Raw genomic sequence first — 21,044 nt, forward strand, 5'->3', positions numbered from 1 at the left:
AACAAAATGAAGTCATTACAAAAATGTGATGTTGATATTCAGTAGTATGGTTCGACTTACATTTACGTCCATTTCGACGTACGACCAGTTGGTCGGAACCAAGGTCGGTCGTAAGTCGGATGGTACCTGTATTTATAAAAAGTGATTTTTCACCTTACATTTAGTCTGCTTCTATATTTCTGATAAAATAAACCATATACCATTTGTTTATTAGTGAAAAAAATTAAATGTTATGTGTCACTCATGATAATGACAAAACCTGATACATCTCTAAAGTATATATGATGAAATGACATTCATGGCATTAACAACCATTGCACATACTATTCAGCTTTATATTTTGAATGCCTGTCATGTGTTAATAATGTTACAAAAGTGGCTTACAGAGTCAACTTACATTAGATGAAACTAGAATTATTGTAAATTTATGGAAAAGAGCTAAACCAGCTTGGGCCATTCAGTGCCTGGAGAATGGGAGGCAATCAGATTTGATCGAAGGAAGTGGATATCTATTTTAACTCCCTGGATCAAGAGCCCTTCATCAGTTAAGTTTCTTAATAGAGAAAATAATTTTTATGACAGGATGTACTACCATCCTGTCATAAAAATGTGACACAATAGCCAGGCTAACATTTTGGAAAGACTGTTGGTCTCTCTTTCTGAATCATGAATACAGTGATGAGGGGTAAACTTTAAAAATGCCAGCTTACATTCAAATGTCGATGAAAGAAATTCTAGCATGTATTTGCTCGAACTCAACTGTTGCTCCAGTGGATGTTTTTCAAACCCACGCTGGAGCAGTACTTCTCCTCTCTTCGGAAGAAGAGTTACTTCAACTGCTGAAGCATGATGTCCTTGACAAACTGAAGACTTCTGGTGTTACCCCAGTTGCACCTGAGAGCTGTCAAGCTCAGAGGACTGTGTTTGTGGCCAGAATCAACAGTTTCATGAGACACAGCACAGCGAATGAAATTGTTGAGGACTTTAATACAGAGAATTCTGACTTTAGGGCTGTCGAAGCACATAAATTCTCTAAACCTAACAACAACAAGGTAACCTTAAAGTTAATACTTGAGACACCTGAGGAGGCCAAACTTGTGTGTCAAAATGGCTTCAAATGTTTTGGCACCAGATGTACACCTGACCAAATCTCTCTTGAACGATTTGTCAGTGTGACACAATGTTTTAAATGTTATGCCTTCGGTCATAACACCAACAAATGCAGTACTCAAGGGCAGATTTGTAGCATTTGCTATGGCCAACATTATCGAGATTGTAATAATAAAAATACACCCAAATGTGTCCTCTGCAACGGAAAACATCATGTTGTTTCTGCTATTTGTCCTGAAAGGAAAAAGGAAATGCAGAAAATTATTGAAGCCAAGAAACTGTCCACTTCTAAGAAGACCACTCCCCAGGCACCGCCAACGATGTCCCAAACTTTCTTCCCAGCTCTGCCTGGATCAAGTGGGACTCCTCAGGTCTCTACCAATGGTTCCAATGTTTGGAATTCTGCCCCTCTTGGAGCGCCCCATCTACAACATACACAAACGCAACAACAAGGTTCAGTCTCATCTCCTATGTCTCAGGTATCCACAGCCGGGGATATGACGAGAGCACAGCTAATGTATATGATGGCCAAAGACATAGCAGGTGGTGACATTCAACTCTGCTCTCAGGTTTTAAATGATCTGTTAATGGCTAATGGGATCACTCCCATCACTATCCCAGAAAATGTGAAGGCTATTATAACCCAGCCTTCTCATAACAAGAAGTATGTACCCTACTCTACATCTAAAAATAAGCCTAAGTCATCCCTGGCCCAGGGATCGCCCACCTTGCATACCCAGGTTGTCAACTCCCCTCAACCCGATAAGTCAACACCTGAACAAAACAATGCCCCAGAAATTGGTGCCTACTCTCCCGCTATTGAAGCTGATCCTGTCGAACAGGAACTTTCCCAGGGTAACTCACCTTGCCTACCTAATTTTCCCTTGGAGCCTCCACAGTCTCCCATTAACTCTCACGAGCCTCTGCTTCCTGTAACTGGGAATATCATACCTCAGTTTTCTGATGATGACTAACGATTCTAAGGAGTCTGTTAATATTACCACCTCTAGTGAAGATGATGGCATTTTTAATACACAAGCAACTACGCAGAAGTTCCCTCCTCCCCTTGACGAGTCCAGCAGGGATAGTGTGGATACTAAACATGACATTACTTGCAGGCGTTCAGACCGCAGTACACGAGCGAAGTGCAAGAAATAATGGGGATTACAATTTTCCAACTTAATGTTCAACATTTCTTTAATAACCATTACCTCCTTGAGGTTGAACTACATAATTACAATTCCAATGTTATACTCTTGAACGAGACAGCTGCAAGAGTTGATCAACATATTAAATTACGTGGTTACTCTACTGTGGAGAAATCTAGAGGACCCTTTAGTGGTGTAGCCATCTTAGTTAAATTAGGCTATACATTTAAAAATATTCATGTTGATGAAGATAACATTCTAGCAATAGAAATGACAACGTCGCATGGACAACTAGTGATAGGAACTGGATATTTTCCCCCCGAGACAACAATATATAGAGTCAATTCCTCTACATAGGATATTAAGCAGAAATATTCCAACAATTCTAGCAGGAGATTTTAATGCTCATCACCCTGCCCTCTTCAACTGTGGAGCTGGTATTCCACTGGGTGACTTAAAAGGAAAACAACTATTTAATATCATGACAGCTAGAAACTTGTCATTTCAAGGCCCATTCTTTAAATCGTACATTGGACTTCATCCAGGGACACCAGATATAGTACTGACAAACAGAGACTGTGACATCTTTCACTGTCGTATATCTCCTGGTGGAAACATAGGATCTGACCATATCCCTGTTATAATACAACTACAAACTTCTCCATTTAGAATCCCTGTACCTCCTAAACCCAATCTTAACACCCTAGGATTTGACCCCTTCAGGGCATTTCTGGGTGAGGATAAAATTGTGTCATTGGAAAATCTACCTTCCACTGCAATTGATGATGCAATCCGGTCCCTGCACAATCGAATAATTGAAGCTACTAATGCAACTTGTCATTCAGCTTCCACAAAGATATACCAACAATATAAACCTACTAGGGAAATTAGAGACAAATTAAGAAATTATCAAGCAGAATGTCGAAGGCATCTTCAAACGCGACAACCACCAGCAGCTACACTGCACCGATTAAGGCAAGAATTAATTAACATGATTAGTCATCACAAACGGGACTTATGGAAATTGCTAGTTCTTCAAGCTAATCAGTATAACCGTGAACCAGCAAAATTTTGGAGTAAGATTCGACAACTTTTAGGGGCAAAGCACAAGGCTCCTAACTACCTAGTTCATACCTTCACTGATGAGGATGATGAAGATGTTGAAATTAAACTTGACGATCCACAGGACCAGGCTAATTTGATGGGTGATGTATGGGAGAAAATTCTCTCCCACAATAACAGTCGTCAATTTAACAATAATCATTATCAGTTGGTAAATGAATGGAGAGATGAGAACTTGGATGATCTACAAGCACTACCTTCCATCGATACTTCAACTCTTGAAGATACTCACCCGCTTACTAGACCTATTACATTACTAGAGATGAGTCAGGTTACTGGAAGAATGCGAAATAGAGCCCCTGGCCTCTCTGGAATAACAATGAAACAAATAAAGTTCCTACCCAGAAATTGTAAACAGTCTTTGGTAAATATCTTTAATGTCATCTTGGCCTCAGGACATTTTCCAGTGGTTTTTAAGACTGCTAGGATGATCTTTCTTGGTAAGCCCAATAAAGACATCCACCAACCTGGGAACTATAGACCTATATCTTTACTTGAAGTCACTGGAAAAGTTCTTGAGAAGGTCATTTCCAACAGATTGAACTACTATATGGAGTTTAATCACTTTTTTACTGAAAAACAATTTGGCTTTAGAACCCATAGAGGTACCAATCAGAGTAATATATAATTTCTTAACTCAAAGAAAAATCATTCCCACCTTTCATGGCAGGTCGACAGAGCCTTTTATACTGACAGCTGGTGTCCCACAAGGTTCTTGTCTCAGTCCACTTCTGTTCAACATTCATGTGAATGACCTTCCTCAACCAGAGTTTAATGATACAATTGTGACACAGTTTGCAGATGATGTTATTCATGTCGTCTCATCAACTCCGGTAACAGGAAAATACAAGTATGAGAGAGTCATAGAAAAAATGAATATTGAACTTCGTCGAACATCTAATTGGGAAAAGAAATGGAGAATTACGACTAATCCTGACAAGGTCCTTGTTAGCACGATAGGATGTTTTGCATCAACAATTGAAGATAAAGGGGGTATCTCCATCAGAGGTACACCTGTAGCCATTAGAAACCCTAACAAGATTTTGGGATATGAAATAGACAGGCTGCTCCACTCAACATCTCATGTAACTAAAAAGATCAACATAGCCAAAGCAGGTCTTAGCAGTCTCTTTCGATTCAATCAAGCCCCTCAACATGTCAAAAAACATCTGTATAAAATGTTAATAAGACCTATACTCGAATACCCTTGTGTCCCAATGTCATTAACAACAAAGACCAATATGCTACGGTTACAAAGGGTCCAGAATAGAGCTCTTCGCTTCATTACCGATACCAGGAGGAGAGACAGAGTTAAAATGGCAGATTTACACATACAACAAGATATTACTGCCATAAATGTATGCCTTGACACCCTAAAAAAGAAACAACTCTATACAATGCAAGAACTATACATGCCTGATAGAGAACATCCTATACAAGTGGTAAATACCACAGATTATATCATCAATACTCCTCCTCACAGGACTCAAAGAATGACTCTCCCACAGAGGGTCCGTCGTTTTATACATAAAGCTGATTACCATCGACCCATGATATTGAGCAACCTCCCTGATGAAGAAGATTGGGTAACACCAGAACCCAATTAGGGAGACATCTTATATAACAATCTAATGTAAAAATTATGCTATTTACTATGGCTGGACACCACCTGTAAGAAGCCATCGTCACGTAATTCTATAAACTGGCCAGAAAATTATTGCCTTCATTGTCGCATACATATCCGTTGTGCAATCGCTAAAAAAAAGCAATTGCAACTTGTATAATTACTACCAATTCAGAGTCATGTACTTATATATCTGTTATATCTATGTGACTCTGATGGGTTAGTCTTATACCCCTTAAAGAATATCTTATCATTTCACGTACACTTTTTAAATTACACGAAAGTGGTTGGGCCACTTACCTTTTAAATCCTACCTCTCTCCCCCCTCCCACCCTTTTCCAAAATTTCTATCCTTACCCATCCTTCTTCCTTACCCATCTCACCAAAGCTCTGGTCTGGACAAGAAGCAAGAAACAAGCTTACATTCAATATACAATTATCTTCACATTTCTGTTTCCTAATAGTAAGTAATCCTTTAACCCTTAAACTGTCCAAATGTAGGGGGAAAGGGGATGTAAAGAAGGCAATTTTCTGTGTAATAAGACCAAACAAAAGGTTTTAGGATCAGTACTTACTGAGATATAAGACCGCAAAGTTGGCACTGGATGCTCACCTGATGGCAACATGGAGTCCTGCTGCTTGCAGAAGTGTTGCCGATATACCTTATTTTCTCGTTTTTATTTTAATTTATATAATTTCTGTTCTGATAATTACAATTTATATTAGTCCTGTGATTTAATAGCCAATCTTTGTTCTGACACTAATATTAGGTACTGAAATAGTACTCAAATAGTCACAAACACACTGACATATGAACATTTTCAACTTCCTTGGTCATTTACTACTGTCTAGAAATATAAACAAAGTATTTATAGGTCCCAGCAACATTTTAGACATGCTGGAATACATATAAAACTCCTTGACACATGGTGCATTATTACTGCAAGATGAGTGTCACTCCACTGGTGATGGTGCAGCAGCAGAGTGACACTTGATGATCATGCACTGCTCCAGGGAACCCTGGCTTTATTTGTTTTCACTGTTACACACAAACATGTATGTCTGTCTGCCTATCTATCCATCTGTCTAGCTCTGCTTATCTGTCTGTCTAGCTCTGCTTATCTGTCTTTTTGTCAGCCTGTGTGTGTCTTTCTGTCTGCCTGTGTGTGTGTGTCTTTCTGTGTGTGTGTGTGTGTGTGTGTGTGTGTGTGTGTGTGTGTGTGTGTGTGTGTGTGTGTGTGTGTGTGTGTGTGTGTGTGTGTGTGTGTGTGTGTGTGTGTGTGTGTGTGTGTGTGTGTGTGTGTGTGTGTGTGTGTGTGTGTGTGTGTGTGTGTTTCTCTCTGCCTGTGTGTGTGTGTCTGTCTGTCTTTCTGTCTGCTTGTCTCTGTGTCTCAGAGAGCGGCTCATAAGCCAACAGGTATTACACACGATGCAGAGTAGTCACGTCTGATTCTTGATCAAGTGAAAATGCGTATTACTTGGCAGCCATTCTTATTATGCCTTATATCTACAAGCACTGTACAGCACTTTGCCTGAATGTTTAGGGTTATCCTAGGTAATTTACACTATGTATAATAACTGTACTTATATGTACCTGTGAGAGACAGAGAAAGAGAGACAGATTTAGACAGAGACAGAAATAGACAGAGACAGCCAAAGTCAGCCAGCCAGCCAGCCTGCCAAATACGTATTACACATGTTCCAGAATCGTTTCTCTGTACTTAGGGCATAGGCTATAGGACAATCTGGCAGGATGACACTACCAGTGGTATCAAAAATGGAAGGATGTTGCACAAATGTTGTGCATGGGTTATTATCAAAGTTTTTGTTATTTCCTCGAACACTTGTGGCCACATCCATCTCAAAGTCACTAAACTCTGAGTCAACATCACTTTTCTCTTAAAAGGGAAGTGTTAATATGACATGACATAAGTGAATCCCTGGTGTTTGCCACACTATTTGCTCAAGCTGGCGCTCAATTGAACTGGTGCTCCCACAAGGTACAAAGCATTCCCAGATTTTTTTAATACTGTGCACGCTGAGTGTTAAGGCCCATTCTGTACTGACCAGGCATTTCAGGCCAATTGTGCCAAATTTGGAGGCAGGAAAAATAAAACATTGATCTATGTTTGGAGTGCTAGTAGTACTAACGTAGATCTGCCTTTGGACAGTTAAGAGGTTAGTATATAGGAGGGCCCAGCTTTACAGCGCTTTGCTTTACAGTGTTTCTCTAATACAGCATTTTTTAATTATACCCCTACTTCATTTATTTAAACTTTCTACAGTAAATACAGCCTCTCCTCACTTAGCGACATACCCATTTACTGATGACTCGGACTTATGATGGGCTCTCTGACCAGTATGCACACCTAAATAATGTATACAGCCTCTCCTCACTTGCCAACGTACTAGTTTAATGACAACGAGTCGGTATTTTATACTATACGAGAACTTGGGTAATGAACGGGCAGCACAGTGCCTCAGCGTCAAGCATCTCGATCTCCTTCCTACAGCCACTCAGTACACTAGCTTTCACAGTCTACAAATTTGTACTTTATTGTGCACCCCATAGTACAAGATAGAGTTAGAAGTGCAGCAGCACTTGGAAGAGGAAAATGGAAGAAGTACAAAAGAAGTTCAGAGTAAAGGGGTTAGCTGGTGTGTTCATCTGTGTGTTTACATTCTCGGTTATCATCGCAGCTCAAGAAATCATTAAACTCAGTGAACAAGGTATGTCAATGGTAATAATCATAATCATAATAACAATAATAATAATAATAATAATAATAATAATAATAATAATAATAATAATAATAATAATAATAATAAAAATAATAATAATAATCTCTCTGGAGTGCTTTAACCCTTTGAGGGTCTGTGCCGTAGATCTACGGCTTTACATTGAGGGTCCAAACCGTAGATCTACGTCATGAGTTCAGCTCTCTCTGATAAGCTGTGAGCGGTAAATTTTGGCCTAGATATGAGAGAATACATCTATGTGGTATGTGTGCACCACATAAAACAAATCCTGCGGCACATAGTGTATAATGAGAGAAAAAAACGAGACAGTAATTTTCGATTAAAACAGCGACTTTGCAGTGTTTTTTCATATGTTTTTATAGTTGCATTTGCGATTTCTTGATTTCATTTGATAGAATGGAAGATATATTACAGAAATAGAGATGATTTTGATTGGTTTTAGTATTGGAAATGGCTTGAAACTGAGCTCAAAGTAGTGGAAATGTTAAATTTTTGCCGATGTTCAAGAGTAAACAAATGACCTCACACATCTAATACATGACAGCTGGCGGGTCTAATATATGTTCACAAATGTGGTGATATTATTTATACAATTATTACAATACTGCATAACAGTAAATCTTCTATTTTTTGGTTTGAATAAAAATTCATTATGTGAATAAAAAATAAAAATGGAATTCATTAGTAAAGCCTGAAAACATAACTAATGAACAGAGGAAATGTTAGTTTAGTGCCAGGAATCCCTGCATTCTTTATTCTGGACCCTATTATGAAATTGGAGAATTTTGAACTCTGCATTAGATTCCCCAAATTACCAATTTCCAATCACTTTATTTTGTAGTTGAAACAGTTGACTTGGCGAATTCTTGTGCTCAATCGATAGAATAGAAGTAATACTAGTGAAATAAGTTGGTAGACAGCAACCGCCCAGGGAAGTACTACCGTCCTGCCAGATGACTGTGAAACAGAAACCTGTAACTGTTTTGCATGATGGTAGGATTGCTGGTTTCTTTTTCTGTCTCATAAACACGCTAGATAACAGGGATATCTTGCTACTCCTACTTACACTTTGGGCACACTTCACAGACACGCACATGCATATATATATATATATACATACATCTAGGTTTTTCACCTTTTTCTAAATAGCTCTTGTTCTTATTTATTTCTTCTATTGTCCATGGGGAAGTGGAAAAGAATCTTTCCTCCGTAAGCCATGCGTGTCGTATGAGGCGACTAAAATGCTGGGAGCAATGGGCTAGTAACCCCTTCTCCTGTAGACATTTACTAAAAAAGAGAAGAAAAACTTTATAAAACTGGGATGCTTGAATGTGCGTGGATGTAGTGCGGATGACAAGAAACAGATGATTGCTGATGTTATGAATGAAAAGAAGTTGGATGTCCTGGCCCTAAGCGAAACAAAGCTGAAGGGGGTAGGGGAGTTTCGGTGAGGGGAAAAAAAGGGGATTAAATCTGGAGTATCTGGGAGAGTTAGAGCAAAGGAAGGGGTAGCAGTAATGTTGAAGGATCAGTTATGGAAGGAGAAAAGAGAATATGAATGTGTAAATTCAAGAATTATGCGGATTAAAGTAAAGGTTGGATGCGAAAAGTGGGTCATAATAAGCGTGTATGCACCTGGAGAAGAGAGGAATGTAGAGGAGAGAGAGAGATTTTGGGAGATGTTAAGTGAATGTATAGGAGCCTTTGAACCAAGTGAGAGAGTAATTGTGGTAGGGGACCTGAATGCTAAAGTAGGAGAAACTTTTAGAGAGGGTGTGGTAGGTAAGTTTGGGGTGCCAGGTGTAAATGATAATGGGAGCCCTTTGATTGAACTTTGTATAGAAAGGGGTTTAGTTATAGGTAATACATACTTTAAGAAAAAGAGGATAAATAAGTATACAAGATATGATGTAGGGCGAAATGACAGTAGTTTGTTGGATTATGTATTGGTTGATAAAAGACTGTTGAGTAGATTTCAGGATGTACATGTTTATAGAGGGGCCACAGATATATCAGATCACTTTCTAGTTGTAGCTACACTGAGAGTAAAAGGTAGATGGGATACAAGGAGAATAGAAGCATCAGGGAAGAGAGAGGTGAAGGTTTATAAACTAAAAGAGGAGGCAGTTAGGGTAAGATATAAACAGCTATTGGAGGATAGATGGGCTAATGAGAGCATAGGCAATGGGGTCAAAGAGGTATAGGGTAGGTTTAAAAATGTAGTGTTAGAGTGTTCAGCAGAAGTTTGTGGTTACAGGAAAGTGGGTGCAGGAGGGAAGAGGAGCGATTGGTGGAATGATGATGTAGAGTAGTAAGGGAGAAAAAGTTAGCATATGAGAAGTTTTTACAAAGTATAAGTGATGCAAGGGGGGAAGAGTATATGGAGAAAAAGAGAGGTTAAGAGAGTGGTGAAGCAATGTAAAAAGAGAGCAAATGAGAGAGTGGGTGAGATGTTATCAACAAATTTTGTTGAAAATAAGAAAAAGTTTTGGAGTGAGATTAACAAGTTAAGAAAGCCTAGAGAACAAATGGATTTGTCAGTTAAAAATAGGAGAGGAGAGTTATTAAATGGAGAGTTAGAGGTATTGGGAAGATGGAGGGAATATTTTGAGGAATTGTTAAATGTTGATGAAGATAGGGAAGCTGTGATTTCGTGTATAGGGCAAGGAGGAATAACATCCTATGACAACTCACCAGATACTGAATGTACCTTCTGCTGGCCTCTCCCTCTCTCCTATAGTTCCTCCCACATCGTAATGATGTTAGATGGTGAATTTAATGCATTATACAAATTTTTTTTAAAAATTAATAAAATCGGAAAAAATTCTGAAAATTCACTACATTTTCAGATGTACATACAGTGGAACCCCGAGTTTTGAACTTAATCTGTTCCAGGAGCTAGCTCTAAAGTCGAAACATTCGAAACTTGAAGCAATATTTCTCATATGAAATAATTAAAATACAGTGGACCCCCGCATAATGATCACCTCCGAATGCGACCAATTATGTAAGTGTATTTATGTAAGTGCGTTTGTACGTGTATGTTTGGGGGGTCTGAAATGGACTAATCTACTTCACAATATTCCTTATGGGAACAAATTCGGTCAGTACTGGCACCTGAACATACTTCTGGAGTGAAAAAATATTGTTAACCGGGGGTCCACTGTACAATTAATCCGTTCCAGAAACCCAAAAGTATTCACAAAATAATACATTTTATAGAGATTAATTATAGCTTTATATACAACAAACATACATAGTACAATTAGTAATAGATAGATAAACATTTATTACTAAATTTAAAAAGAGAAACTTTCGTTTTTCTTTTTGGGCCACCCTGCCTTGGTGGGATTCGGCCAGTTTGTAAAAAAAAAAAAAAAAAATAAACATATAAAATAATATTTTTACTTACCTTTACTGAAGATTGTTGATGGCATCTGGAAGATAGGGAGGAGGAGTGAGGGAGCACTTGTTGTTTGGAAGGGAAATCCCCTTCCATAAAGACTTTAGGTAACAAGTCCTTATCTGGGGTTACTTCCTTTCTTTAACCCTTTCAGGGTCCGTCCCGTAGATCTACGGCTGGTCGGTGAGTGTCCAAACCGTAGATCTACGCCAAAATTCTAGCGCCGTCAAATTTAGCGCGAAAGCGCTCATAGGCCTACATATGAGAGAATGGGTCTGCGCGGTGGGTGTGCGCCATAAACAAAAAATCTAGGCGCCTGCATAGCATTGTGGGAACGCCGGCTCAGTCACCCTTGTTCACCATGTCTCGTCGCAAGTCAGCTCTCACTCCCCGGAAAATTGGGACTCTCCTCTTCCTGTCTGATAGTTCTGACACTGATGGAAGTGGAAATGAAGACGAATTCTACGGCTTTGATGAGTTAGTGACCGAAAATAATGACCAGGATATCGATAATAGTGCAGAAAACCCCGACGATCCTCGACCTTCTACCTCTGGTGTGGGCACTCGTGACTCACGGTCGGTTGTTCCTAAACGTAAGAGAAAACTAATATTTTCCCGTGGTCTGGCCTCTGACTTCAGTAATGACGATGATTCTGACGTGGATTGTGATTTTATTGCGCTCGACGATCATTCGAGTAGTGATAGTGAGGAAACATATTCATCAGTGAAGCGTCGGTATGTGCGCCGCCGCATGCGCTCGGGTAGTGTACCCTATGCTATGCCCAGGGGACGGAGTACATCCCGTAGTACATCCCGGAGTACATCCCGTGGCCCTACACCCGTTTTAGGTAGTGATAGTGAGGATGATGTGGCTACACTTGGCATGGATGGGCCACAGACATCAGTGGATGGTGTTAGTGGGGCTGGTGGTGGTAGTGGCACCGCCATGCGTGACTCGCTGTGCCACGCGGGAACCCACGCTGCTGACTCGTCAGTTCAAGGACAAAGCGGAGCGTCACCCACCAGCCCGCCACAACCACCCGTACAACCAGCCTATGATGTCCAGTATCCACCAGCAAACCGTATCTGGGATTGGCAGCAAAATCCCAATTTTGTTCCCAGCCCTCACCACTTTGATGACTCGCAAAGTGGAATTCTACCTACCTGTCCCCTTGGAACCACGGCCAATGAACTGGAATTCTTTGAATTATTCTTTGACCAGCCATTGATGGAAACTATTGTCAGGGAAAGTAATAAGTATTTTCAGTACACCATGGCAAATACGATCTTATCACCACAGTCAAGACTACACAGGTGGAAAGAGACGACTGTTGCAGAAATGTATTTGCTTTTTGCAACAATAATGCTTATGCCTCACGTCTATAAGCATAATATAAAAGCATACTGGTCCACAGATCGGCTAATTTGTACCCCATCCTTCAGTGAAATAATACCAGTGAACAGGTTTATCTTACTCTTACGTATGTTGCACTTCTCTGACAAAACCAGGCCTGACAGAAGTGACAGGTTATACAAGATTAGAAATGTTTTCATGTATCTCAAACAAAAGTTCAGGATATACTTTTATCCATTCAAGAATCTTGTAATTGACGAGTCTTTGATTTTGTTCAAAGGTAGACTGTCATTCAAGCAGTATATACCGAGCAAGAGGAACCGCTTTGGTATAAAATTGTTTGTACTCTGTGATTGTGACAGTGGCCTGGTGTTGGATATTGTTGTATACACGGGTAGTAAAACATTGAAAGATACCAAGATGTTATTGGGTATATCAGGTGACGTAGTGAGAAACATGATGGCACCTTATCTTGGTAAGGGCCATACATTATATACCGATAACTGGTACACAAGCCCATTACTCAGTGATTTCATGCGAGTGAACAAGACAGATGTGTGTGGCACAGTGCGTTCTAATCGTAAACATATGCCCAGGCTCAACGCAGGTGTTCGTGGTGATGACGTGCAGGTGTTTACTGCCAATGACATCATGGCATTACGGTGGCATGACAAACGAGATGTCACATTGTTGACAACCATTCACCGTAATGAAATGCAAGACAGTGGCAAAGTTGATCGAGTGACTAATGAACGTATTCGAAAACCAGTGACAGTGATTGATTATACACAAAACATGCGCTTGGTTGACAAGTGTGACATGCAGATTGGTTTTGTTGACTGTGTTCGTAAGAGTTACAAGTGGTACATGAAACTTTTCTTCCATCTCATGGACATTTCAATGCTGAATGCATATAATATGTACCAAATAAAGACTGGTAACAGACCACCGTATGGTGAATTTTGTTTGTCTGTTGTCAGACAACTCATAATGAAGTACCAGGTAACAACACCTGCAATACAACATGGTCCTCGAATTCATCACAATATACCCAAGCGTTTGAGAAGAGAAGGTGATCATTTCATAATACAGCTTCCTTCAACTCAAAAGAAATTTGCTCAGAAGAGATGCATTGTCTGTGCACAAACAAAACGACGGCAACAAAGACGCAAAGACACTCGGTTTATGTGTGAGGAATGTAAGGTGCCTCTGTGCATGGTGCCTTGTTTCAAGGAGTTCCACAAGCTCCAGCAGTTCTAAAACCATGTCCAGTGATTGTAAATATGTAAATATATGATAGAACATTAGTATTATACAATATTTGTGCATGTTTATTGTAATAAACAACAGTGGTAAACAATAATATGATAATAACTTTAGTGCGGTTATTGTGTTCAATACAGTGAGTTTATATATATAAATTATATACAGTATTGGTCTCTCAGGCCCCAAATGTTAGTAGGAATAGAAAAAAATTGGAAAAGAAAAGAAAAAACAACTAAAACAACAAAATAATATAATACGCGTATGTGGAATTCGTCGATGTTGCCGCCACCACATCATTTTCTACAAACTTCTTGGCACTGTATCTCGGTAAGTACTGATCAGATTCTAATTTTTTTTGTTTTATTACCTTCACAAAAATATGCTCTTTAATTCTGTAAGAAAAAATAATTTTTTTTTTTTTCAAAATTTCTTGGACACTGGTGCGTGACTTCAGATTTTGGCCTTGGACCCTGAAAGGGTTAAGAGTTTCCTAAAATGGGACGTGGTTCTGCCACTGAACTTGTTGCAGAGATGGCTTGTTTCAGCTTGCTTAGGGTGATATTTTTCAGCAAATGCCTGCACCCCATTCCACATTGTGCAAATCTCCCTAATCTCTGAAGAAGGCACCATCCACCACCAATATCCACCAATACCATCCACCACCACCATCCACCAATATCCACCAATACCATCCACCACCACCACCACCCACCATCAATACCATCCACCACCACCACCCACCATCAATATCATCCACCACCACCACCCACCATCAATACCATCCACCACCACCATCCACCAATACCATCCACCATCACCACCATCCACCACCGCCACCACGGTAGCTTATTTCACAGTCACACTTAATAAACACCAAACACAATGAATTAATAGTGAAATGTTTGAATTAGCACGCAGGTTTGTGTTCACTCAAGCATAAACAAAGCCAGACTGGCTCATGATACCTGCGTGGGGACGCAGGCAGGCATGGGCAGGTGGAAAAACGTGCACTCAGAATCTGCAGCAGTGAGTTCCTTGAAGACTGCTCTCTTATTGAACGAGTATTTTCTAAGCTTCACTATCCTCATCACTTTATTAGAGACTGCAGAGGACGGGCATTAAATATCTTTAACACACCCAGAGAAGACACTGCCAAGAAGAGATACTTAGTCCTCCCCACCAACTCCATTACCAAACACATTTCCAACATCATCTCCAAAACTTCATTCCAAATATCTACTTCCACATGCACTACCATGAAGGACATTACCAGTAACAGACAAGACAAGCTTCATTCCTCTGCAGGGTTATACACAATCCCTTGTAATGACTGCAGCAAATTATACATTGGCAAAACATCCAGAGACCTCCAAACAAGCACCAGTACACAGGCGGAGCTGACGATCCAAGGAATGCCTGTGTTCAACACCGAAATTCACAGAACCATTTAATCAACTATGTACAGAAATGCAAGAGAAGACAACACTCAATACTGAAGAATCCTGGAATCATCACTTATCTGTACATCCAACAACTTCAACCAGAACAACAGCTTCTAAAACATAGCTGATCCCCTCGCCAAGAACTTCTTCATTACTATCCCACATAAGATCCACTCATATACACCTACCATCCGACTTACGACCGAGTTCGGTTCCGAGAAACCGGTTGTAAGTCGAAATGGACGTAAGTTGAACTTTACTACTGAATATCAACGTAACATTTTTGTAATGGCTTTATTTTATTATTTTATTTTGGTATTTCATGTTTTACTTTACTTTTTATGCTGTTAGTACTGCATTTTATACTGTAAGGTTTAGGATAAACACTGTGTACAACACAAACACTTGTTTATTTCCCAGAAATTTGGCATAAAAAACACGGTCGTAAGTCGAGTCGTCGTAAGTCGAGCAGGTCGTAAGTCGGATGGCAGGTGTACTTATCCAATCTCTTTTAAAAACTACCCGAGTTTTTAGACTTCTTTACTCTACTCCGAGGATTGTCACATGCAGCTTTCTCCACCTGACCCAGCATTCTCATCCTATATATAGTCATGTATGTTTCACCTAGGTAGATCTGTTTGTGACTTGACCAAGCCCACTGCGTGGGCGAAACGTTGTCAATAAAGGATCACATTATACTGCTTAAGTGTTTATATTTCCATCTACCTATCATATATTCAAGAATAATATTAGGTATAACACAAATAGTGTAGAAGCATGGTAAAGATGCCCAAATTAATAAAAACTGACATTACATGGAAAGGTATTGAAGGGTGGGCAGCGGTGAGGGACACAAAAAACAAGTGATCGCGTCCATTGCGGAAAACGCTATGCACAATGTGCCTGAAGGGGAGTAACTATAGAAGATCACTCTTATCCTATGCAAAGTCTGAAAAAAAAAAAAAAGGGTACAGCCATGCGTGCATTTCCTAGAATATCTCAGAACTAAGTTAGTGACTCATTTCATGTTGTATTACTGTTAATAATGAATGGAGTGAAAGGATTTTTCACAGCAAATATAAAACTGAATGTTTTATTTTTTAGTTGTGACATTTCTGAGGTATCAGTAAGGGGTGATTCCTCGATTAGCGATAAATTTGTTTACCAACGTGGTCTTAGGAATGGAACTCCATCGGTAAGCGAGGAGAGGCTATATTTGAGCTGATTTCCTCTATTCTGTCCATAACAATATACAGTACATTACCATATAAAAATTTAAAAATATACCAGAAATACACAAATAACCCGCACATAAAAGACAGAAGCTTACGACGACGTTTCGGTCCGACTTGGACCATTGACAAAGTCACACTAACAGAGGAGGAGCAGGACGGCTATATATAGGCAGGAAGAGGTGGAGGTAGTAGTAGTGGTAGTAGTAGTAGTAGTACAAGAATTGTATATAATACCGACAGGATGAAATGACACACGCACAACACCCGGGCATCCCCACCGTAGACTTTGTCAATGGTCCAAGTCAGACCGAAACGTCGTCGTAAGCTTCTGTCTTTTATGTGCGGGTTATTTGTGTATCGTTCCAGTCACGGTATTGTGCCTTTTTGTTATTTATACCAGAAATGTTATAATGGTGCAGAGGTGACATTAAAACAATATCAAAGATGGTTGACACAAACTCACTACCATTATAGTATACTCCTCATTGAGCAACGAATTTGTTTACCAACGAAGTCTTAGGAACAGAACTCCTAAGTAATGTGCTGTGTACTATATATGCATTTTTTAGACCTAGCTCTATTGTTCACTTAACCCTTTCACTGACTGTGCTGTAGTACGATGGCTTTGAGGTTGCCGTCAGCACTATAGTACTACGGCTTTGAGGTCACTGTCAACGCCATTGTATTATGCCATGAGCTCAACAGCACTTTTGTGGTGTATATTCGTATGGTTCTTATGGTTGTATTCTTGTTTCTTGGTCTCATTTAATAGAATGGAAGATATATTACAGGAATCAAAATGATTCTGATTGGTTTCAGGATTGCAAATACATGTAGCTGGAAATTGAGCTCAAAGTAGTGGAAATGTTAAATTTTTGCTGATATTCAAAAGTGAACAAATCATGTCACACTTCCAATACATATCAACTGGTGGGTCTAATATGCATTCACTAATGCACTGATTGTCCATGGGGAAGTGGAACAGAATTCTTCCTCTGTAAGCCATGCGTGTTGTAAGAGGCGACTAAAATGTCAGGAGCAAGAGGCTAGTAACCCCTTCTCCTGTATATATTACTAAAGTTAAAAAGAGAATCTTTTGTTTTTCTTTTTGGGCCACCCTGCTTCAGTGGGATACAGCTGATTTATTTAAAGAAGAAATGTGCTATTATTATTTATACAATTAGTACAATATTGCATAACAGTAAATCTTATATTTTTTTGGTGTGAATAAAAAATTAAAGTGTAACTCATGTGTTAAACTTGGGAATGTAAGTAATGGACAGAGGAAATGTTATTTTAGTGCCAGGAATGCCTGCACTGTTTATTCTAAACCCTATTTTGAAATTTGTGTGAAATTAGACAAATTACCAATTTATGATCACTTTACTAGGTAGTTGAAATAGTTGACTGGGTGATTTCTTATGCTCAGTCAATAAAATGGAAGACATATGAGCAAAATAGCTATGAATTTCGTCAACTGGAATAATGTAATTGGCCTAAAATAGGACTCAAAGTGGGCAAAAATCACACAAGCGTAAATAGTGCTGACGTTGCTGACACAGCAAACTTCTTGAAAGCATAATTCTGTCAATTTTTCCATCCAATTTCATACTTGTTTTATTACCTTCAAAAAAAGATTCTCTACCATTTCATAATTTTTTTTTTTTTTGTAAATTCTTGGACATTGTGGACAAGTTTCAGATCAGGGGTCAAGACAGTGAAAGGGTTAATATATGATTGAAAACATGTTATCAGACTTTTATATGCATTTGAAGGTGAAAAAAGGCTATGTTTCACTTTACAGCATTTTTGCTTTACAGCAGTAACCTGGAACCTAACCAGCTGTGTATTCCTGTATTCTTTCTAATTCAGGAGGCCTGTTCCAAGACCTGGCTGAAGAAGCCATCATCCTCAAAACCATCAACCCTTAAACTGTTCAAACGTAGATCTACATTTGTACCACTAGCGCTCCGATCGTAGATCTAATTTTTTTTACATGCTTTCAAATGTATAAAAAAACATAGATCTATGTTTGGAGCGCTAGTGGTACAAACGTAGATCTACGTTTGGACAGCTTAAGGGTTAATAGATGCAGTTTCTTTTTTCAACACGCCAGCCATCTCCCACTGAGGCATGGTGGCCCAAAAAAGAAGAAACACCCCTCTTTACATTTAGTAATATAAAGGAGAGGGGTTACTAGCCCCTTGCTAGATACATATATACCTTTCAATTTTTAAACTTCCCTTCAAAACCAATATTTTAGTGACCCTGAATAATTTTTCATTATCTTATATATGTATATGCTTTTTTACGCCTTTTATAAAAAATACAAAACTGCATTTTTCTTTTACTAATTTTAAGCACTTAAAGATAGTATCCATGTGCCTTACCTCCTTCATTACAACTCCTCTGCCTTTAGTATGATCTTTGCCTGCCTGGGCAAGTTCCTTGTTGAGTTCTTCAATTTTGATCAGTTCTAGAGCTTCACACAGCAGCTCCACATCAGTCATCAACTGCACACGCTCACTTTCCTCGTTAGTGTAATAATTATTATCCTTACAAAGTGAGCGCAAAGTCTGCAGGGATATAAACACACAAAGATTAGTGAAACATTCTCTAATACATTTATTTTAAAATCAATATTTTTTTATTTTTTGTGCATATCTGTGGCTGCCTATAACATTCTCATTTTGGTTTTCATTAATTTCTCAGCCTCTTGTATATTCTATTCCGCTCCCACAAATTTCACTATACAGTGGAACCTCGGTTATCACCGTAATCCGTTCCAGAAGGTCAACCTAAAAGCGAAATGACCGATAAGTGAAATAATATTTCCCATAAGAATTAATGTAAATCCAATTAATCCATTTCAGACACCCGAAAATATTAACAAAAAATACATTTTTTAAAGATTAACTATAGTTTTACATACAGAAAACAATGAGAACTAAATAAAATGACTAACGAAATGGATAAATGAACATTTAAATCACTTCTACTTTTACTAAAGAGTCTTGTTGGTGTTTGCAAAACGACAAGGGAGGTTTAAATATGACGCTATTATCAATTCTACAGCTTATTTATCTATCATAATTCATCTAATATGGCATAATAAACAATATTATTAACAAAGAAACATGACATATACTCTAGAATGAATAACATGTCATTATGTATGTGGCGAGTGATGGTGTGTTGTTGGGTTTATAAGGGCCACTGAGAGCATAAGTTGTACATATTAGTGGCAATGGGTGGCAGCAGAGCTACCACCACCATTCACACAATGTATGTACGTAATTTATATTATTATTATTATAATCAAGGGGGAAGCGCTAAACCCGGAGGATTATACAGCGCCTGGGGGGGGGGGATGTGGAAGGCATTCAGGCTTAATTCGGGGAACTGGAGCACAGATCCAATTCCCTAAATCAAGAGCCCCTCACCAACATCAAGGAACCTTCCTTGAGGGGTACGTAATTTATAAATAAGAATTATTTACACTTTAATTTATAAATAAGAAATATTTACACTTTATAAATAAGAAATATTTACAATTTATAAGAAATATTTACACTTACTGTACCTTGGAGGAGATGCTGGCATTGGTTTAGGGTGGTAGAAGATAGGCAGGGCAGTGGTGTTCTCAGTATCCCTATATATCTCTAACAACATTGCAGGAGTTAAGTTTCATGTCGTCTTTTTCTATCGCTTAATCGCTTAACTTACTTGCTACACTGTTAATGCTACACTTTATCGCTGGCTGGCGCTATAGCCTTCACCGACTCCTGCTATTTTCGTATCGTACATATCGCAGAATCACCGAATCACTGAAGAAGGCACATTCTCCCCTCTCTCTTCCTCCGTCACTCTCATACCTTACAACAACTTCTTTCTTAAATTTCATTGTGTTTCTCACTTTCTTTACCAAAGGAATTTTACTAGGAACTTTATTTGGGCCCATGGTTGCTTATTTTGTAGTTGCACTCAATAACCACAAAAAACAATGGATTATAGCAAAATGTCTGGGTGAATGAGCAGAAGCTTCCTCACTCACCCAGACACACAGCCAGATTGACACAAGCAGCTGGCGGCGGCGGGTGACGCGTCCCACACAGCAGATAAGCAGAAGCCAAAAAAAGGTCAATAAGAGAGTTGGCCAATAAGCGGAACAGCCGATAACAAGAGCCCACTGTGCTTTATTTATTAATTATTTATTCCTTAAGCCCTTTTTTTTATGTCAGCCATTTCTAGCTAAGATAGGATGACCCAAAGAAGGAAACATGTTCAAAGGCTTATCCTCTATGAACTAACCATCCCCTATGGTAAAACCTGAATTTTCCTTTTCTTTATGAAACCTTTTCTTCCATGCAAAAAAACAACCTTTTGAGAATGAAAATATCATGTGACAAACTAAACAATGTAACATCAACATAGTTGGGTCAGCAAAATATAAATGCTTTACCAAATCATTCGTTATCAACAAGGACTTGAAATCTCTTCAACACACTCATAAAAAATTTCTATGAAGTTTATTAATTGTCCCAATGAGTAGAATGGATTCCAAAACTTACTAAAATCTA

The 21,044-nt window shown here is 38.9% G+C and overlaps 1 protein-coding gene across 1 annotated transcript in view; it reads right to left on the reverse strand.

Moving 5' to 3' along the window:
• The window catches only part of LOC128706578 (dnaJ homolog subfamily C member 2), a 100,276-nt gene that overhangs the window by 40,875 nt on the left and 38,357 nt on the right, over positions 1–21,044 (reverse strand). The window contains exon 10 of the mRNA XM_053801519.2: positions 18,855–19,040. Within this exon, the coding sequence (XP_053657494.1) occupies positions 18,855–19,040 (186 nt within the window). The remainder of the gene's footprint in view (positions 1–18,854; positions 19,041–21,044) is intronic.

Source organism: Cherax quadricarinatus, chromosome 3, assembly GCF_038502225.1.
Source record: "Cherax quadricarinatus isolate ZL_2023a chromosome 3, ASM3850222v1, whole genome shotgun sequence".
NCBI lineage: Eukaryota > Metazoa > Arthropoda > Malacostraca > Decapoda > Parastacidae > Cherax > Cherax quadricarinatus.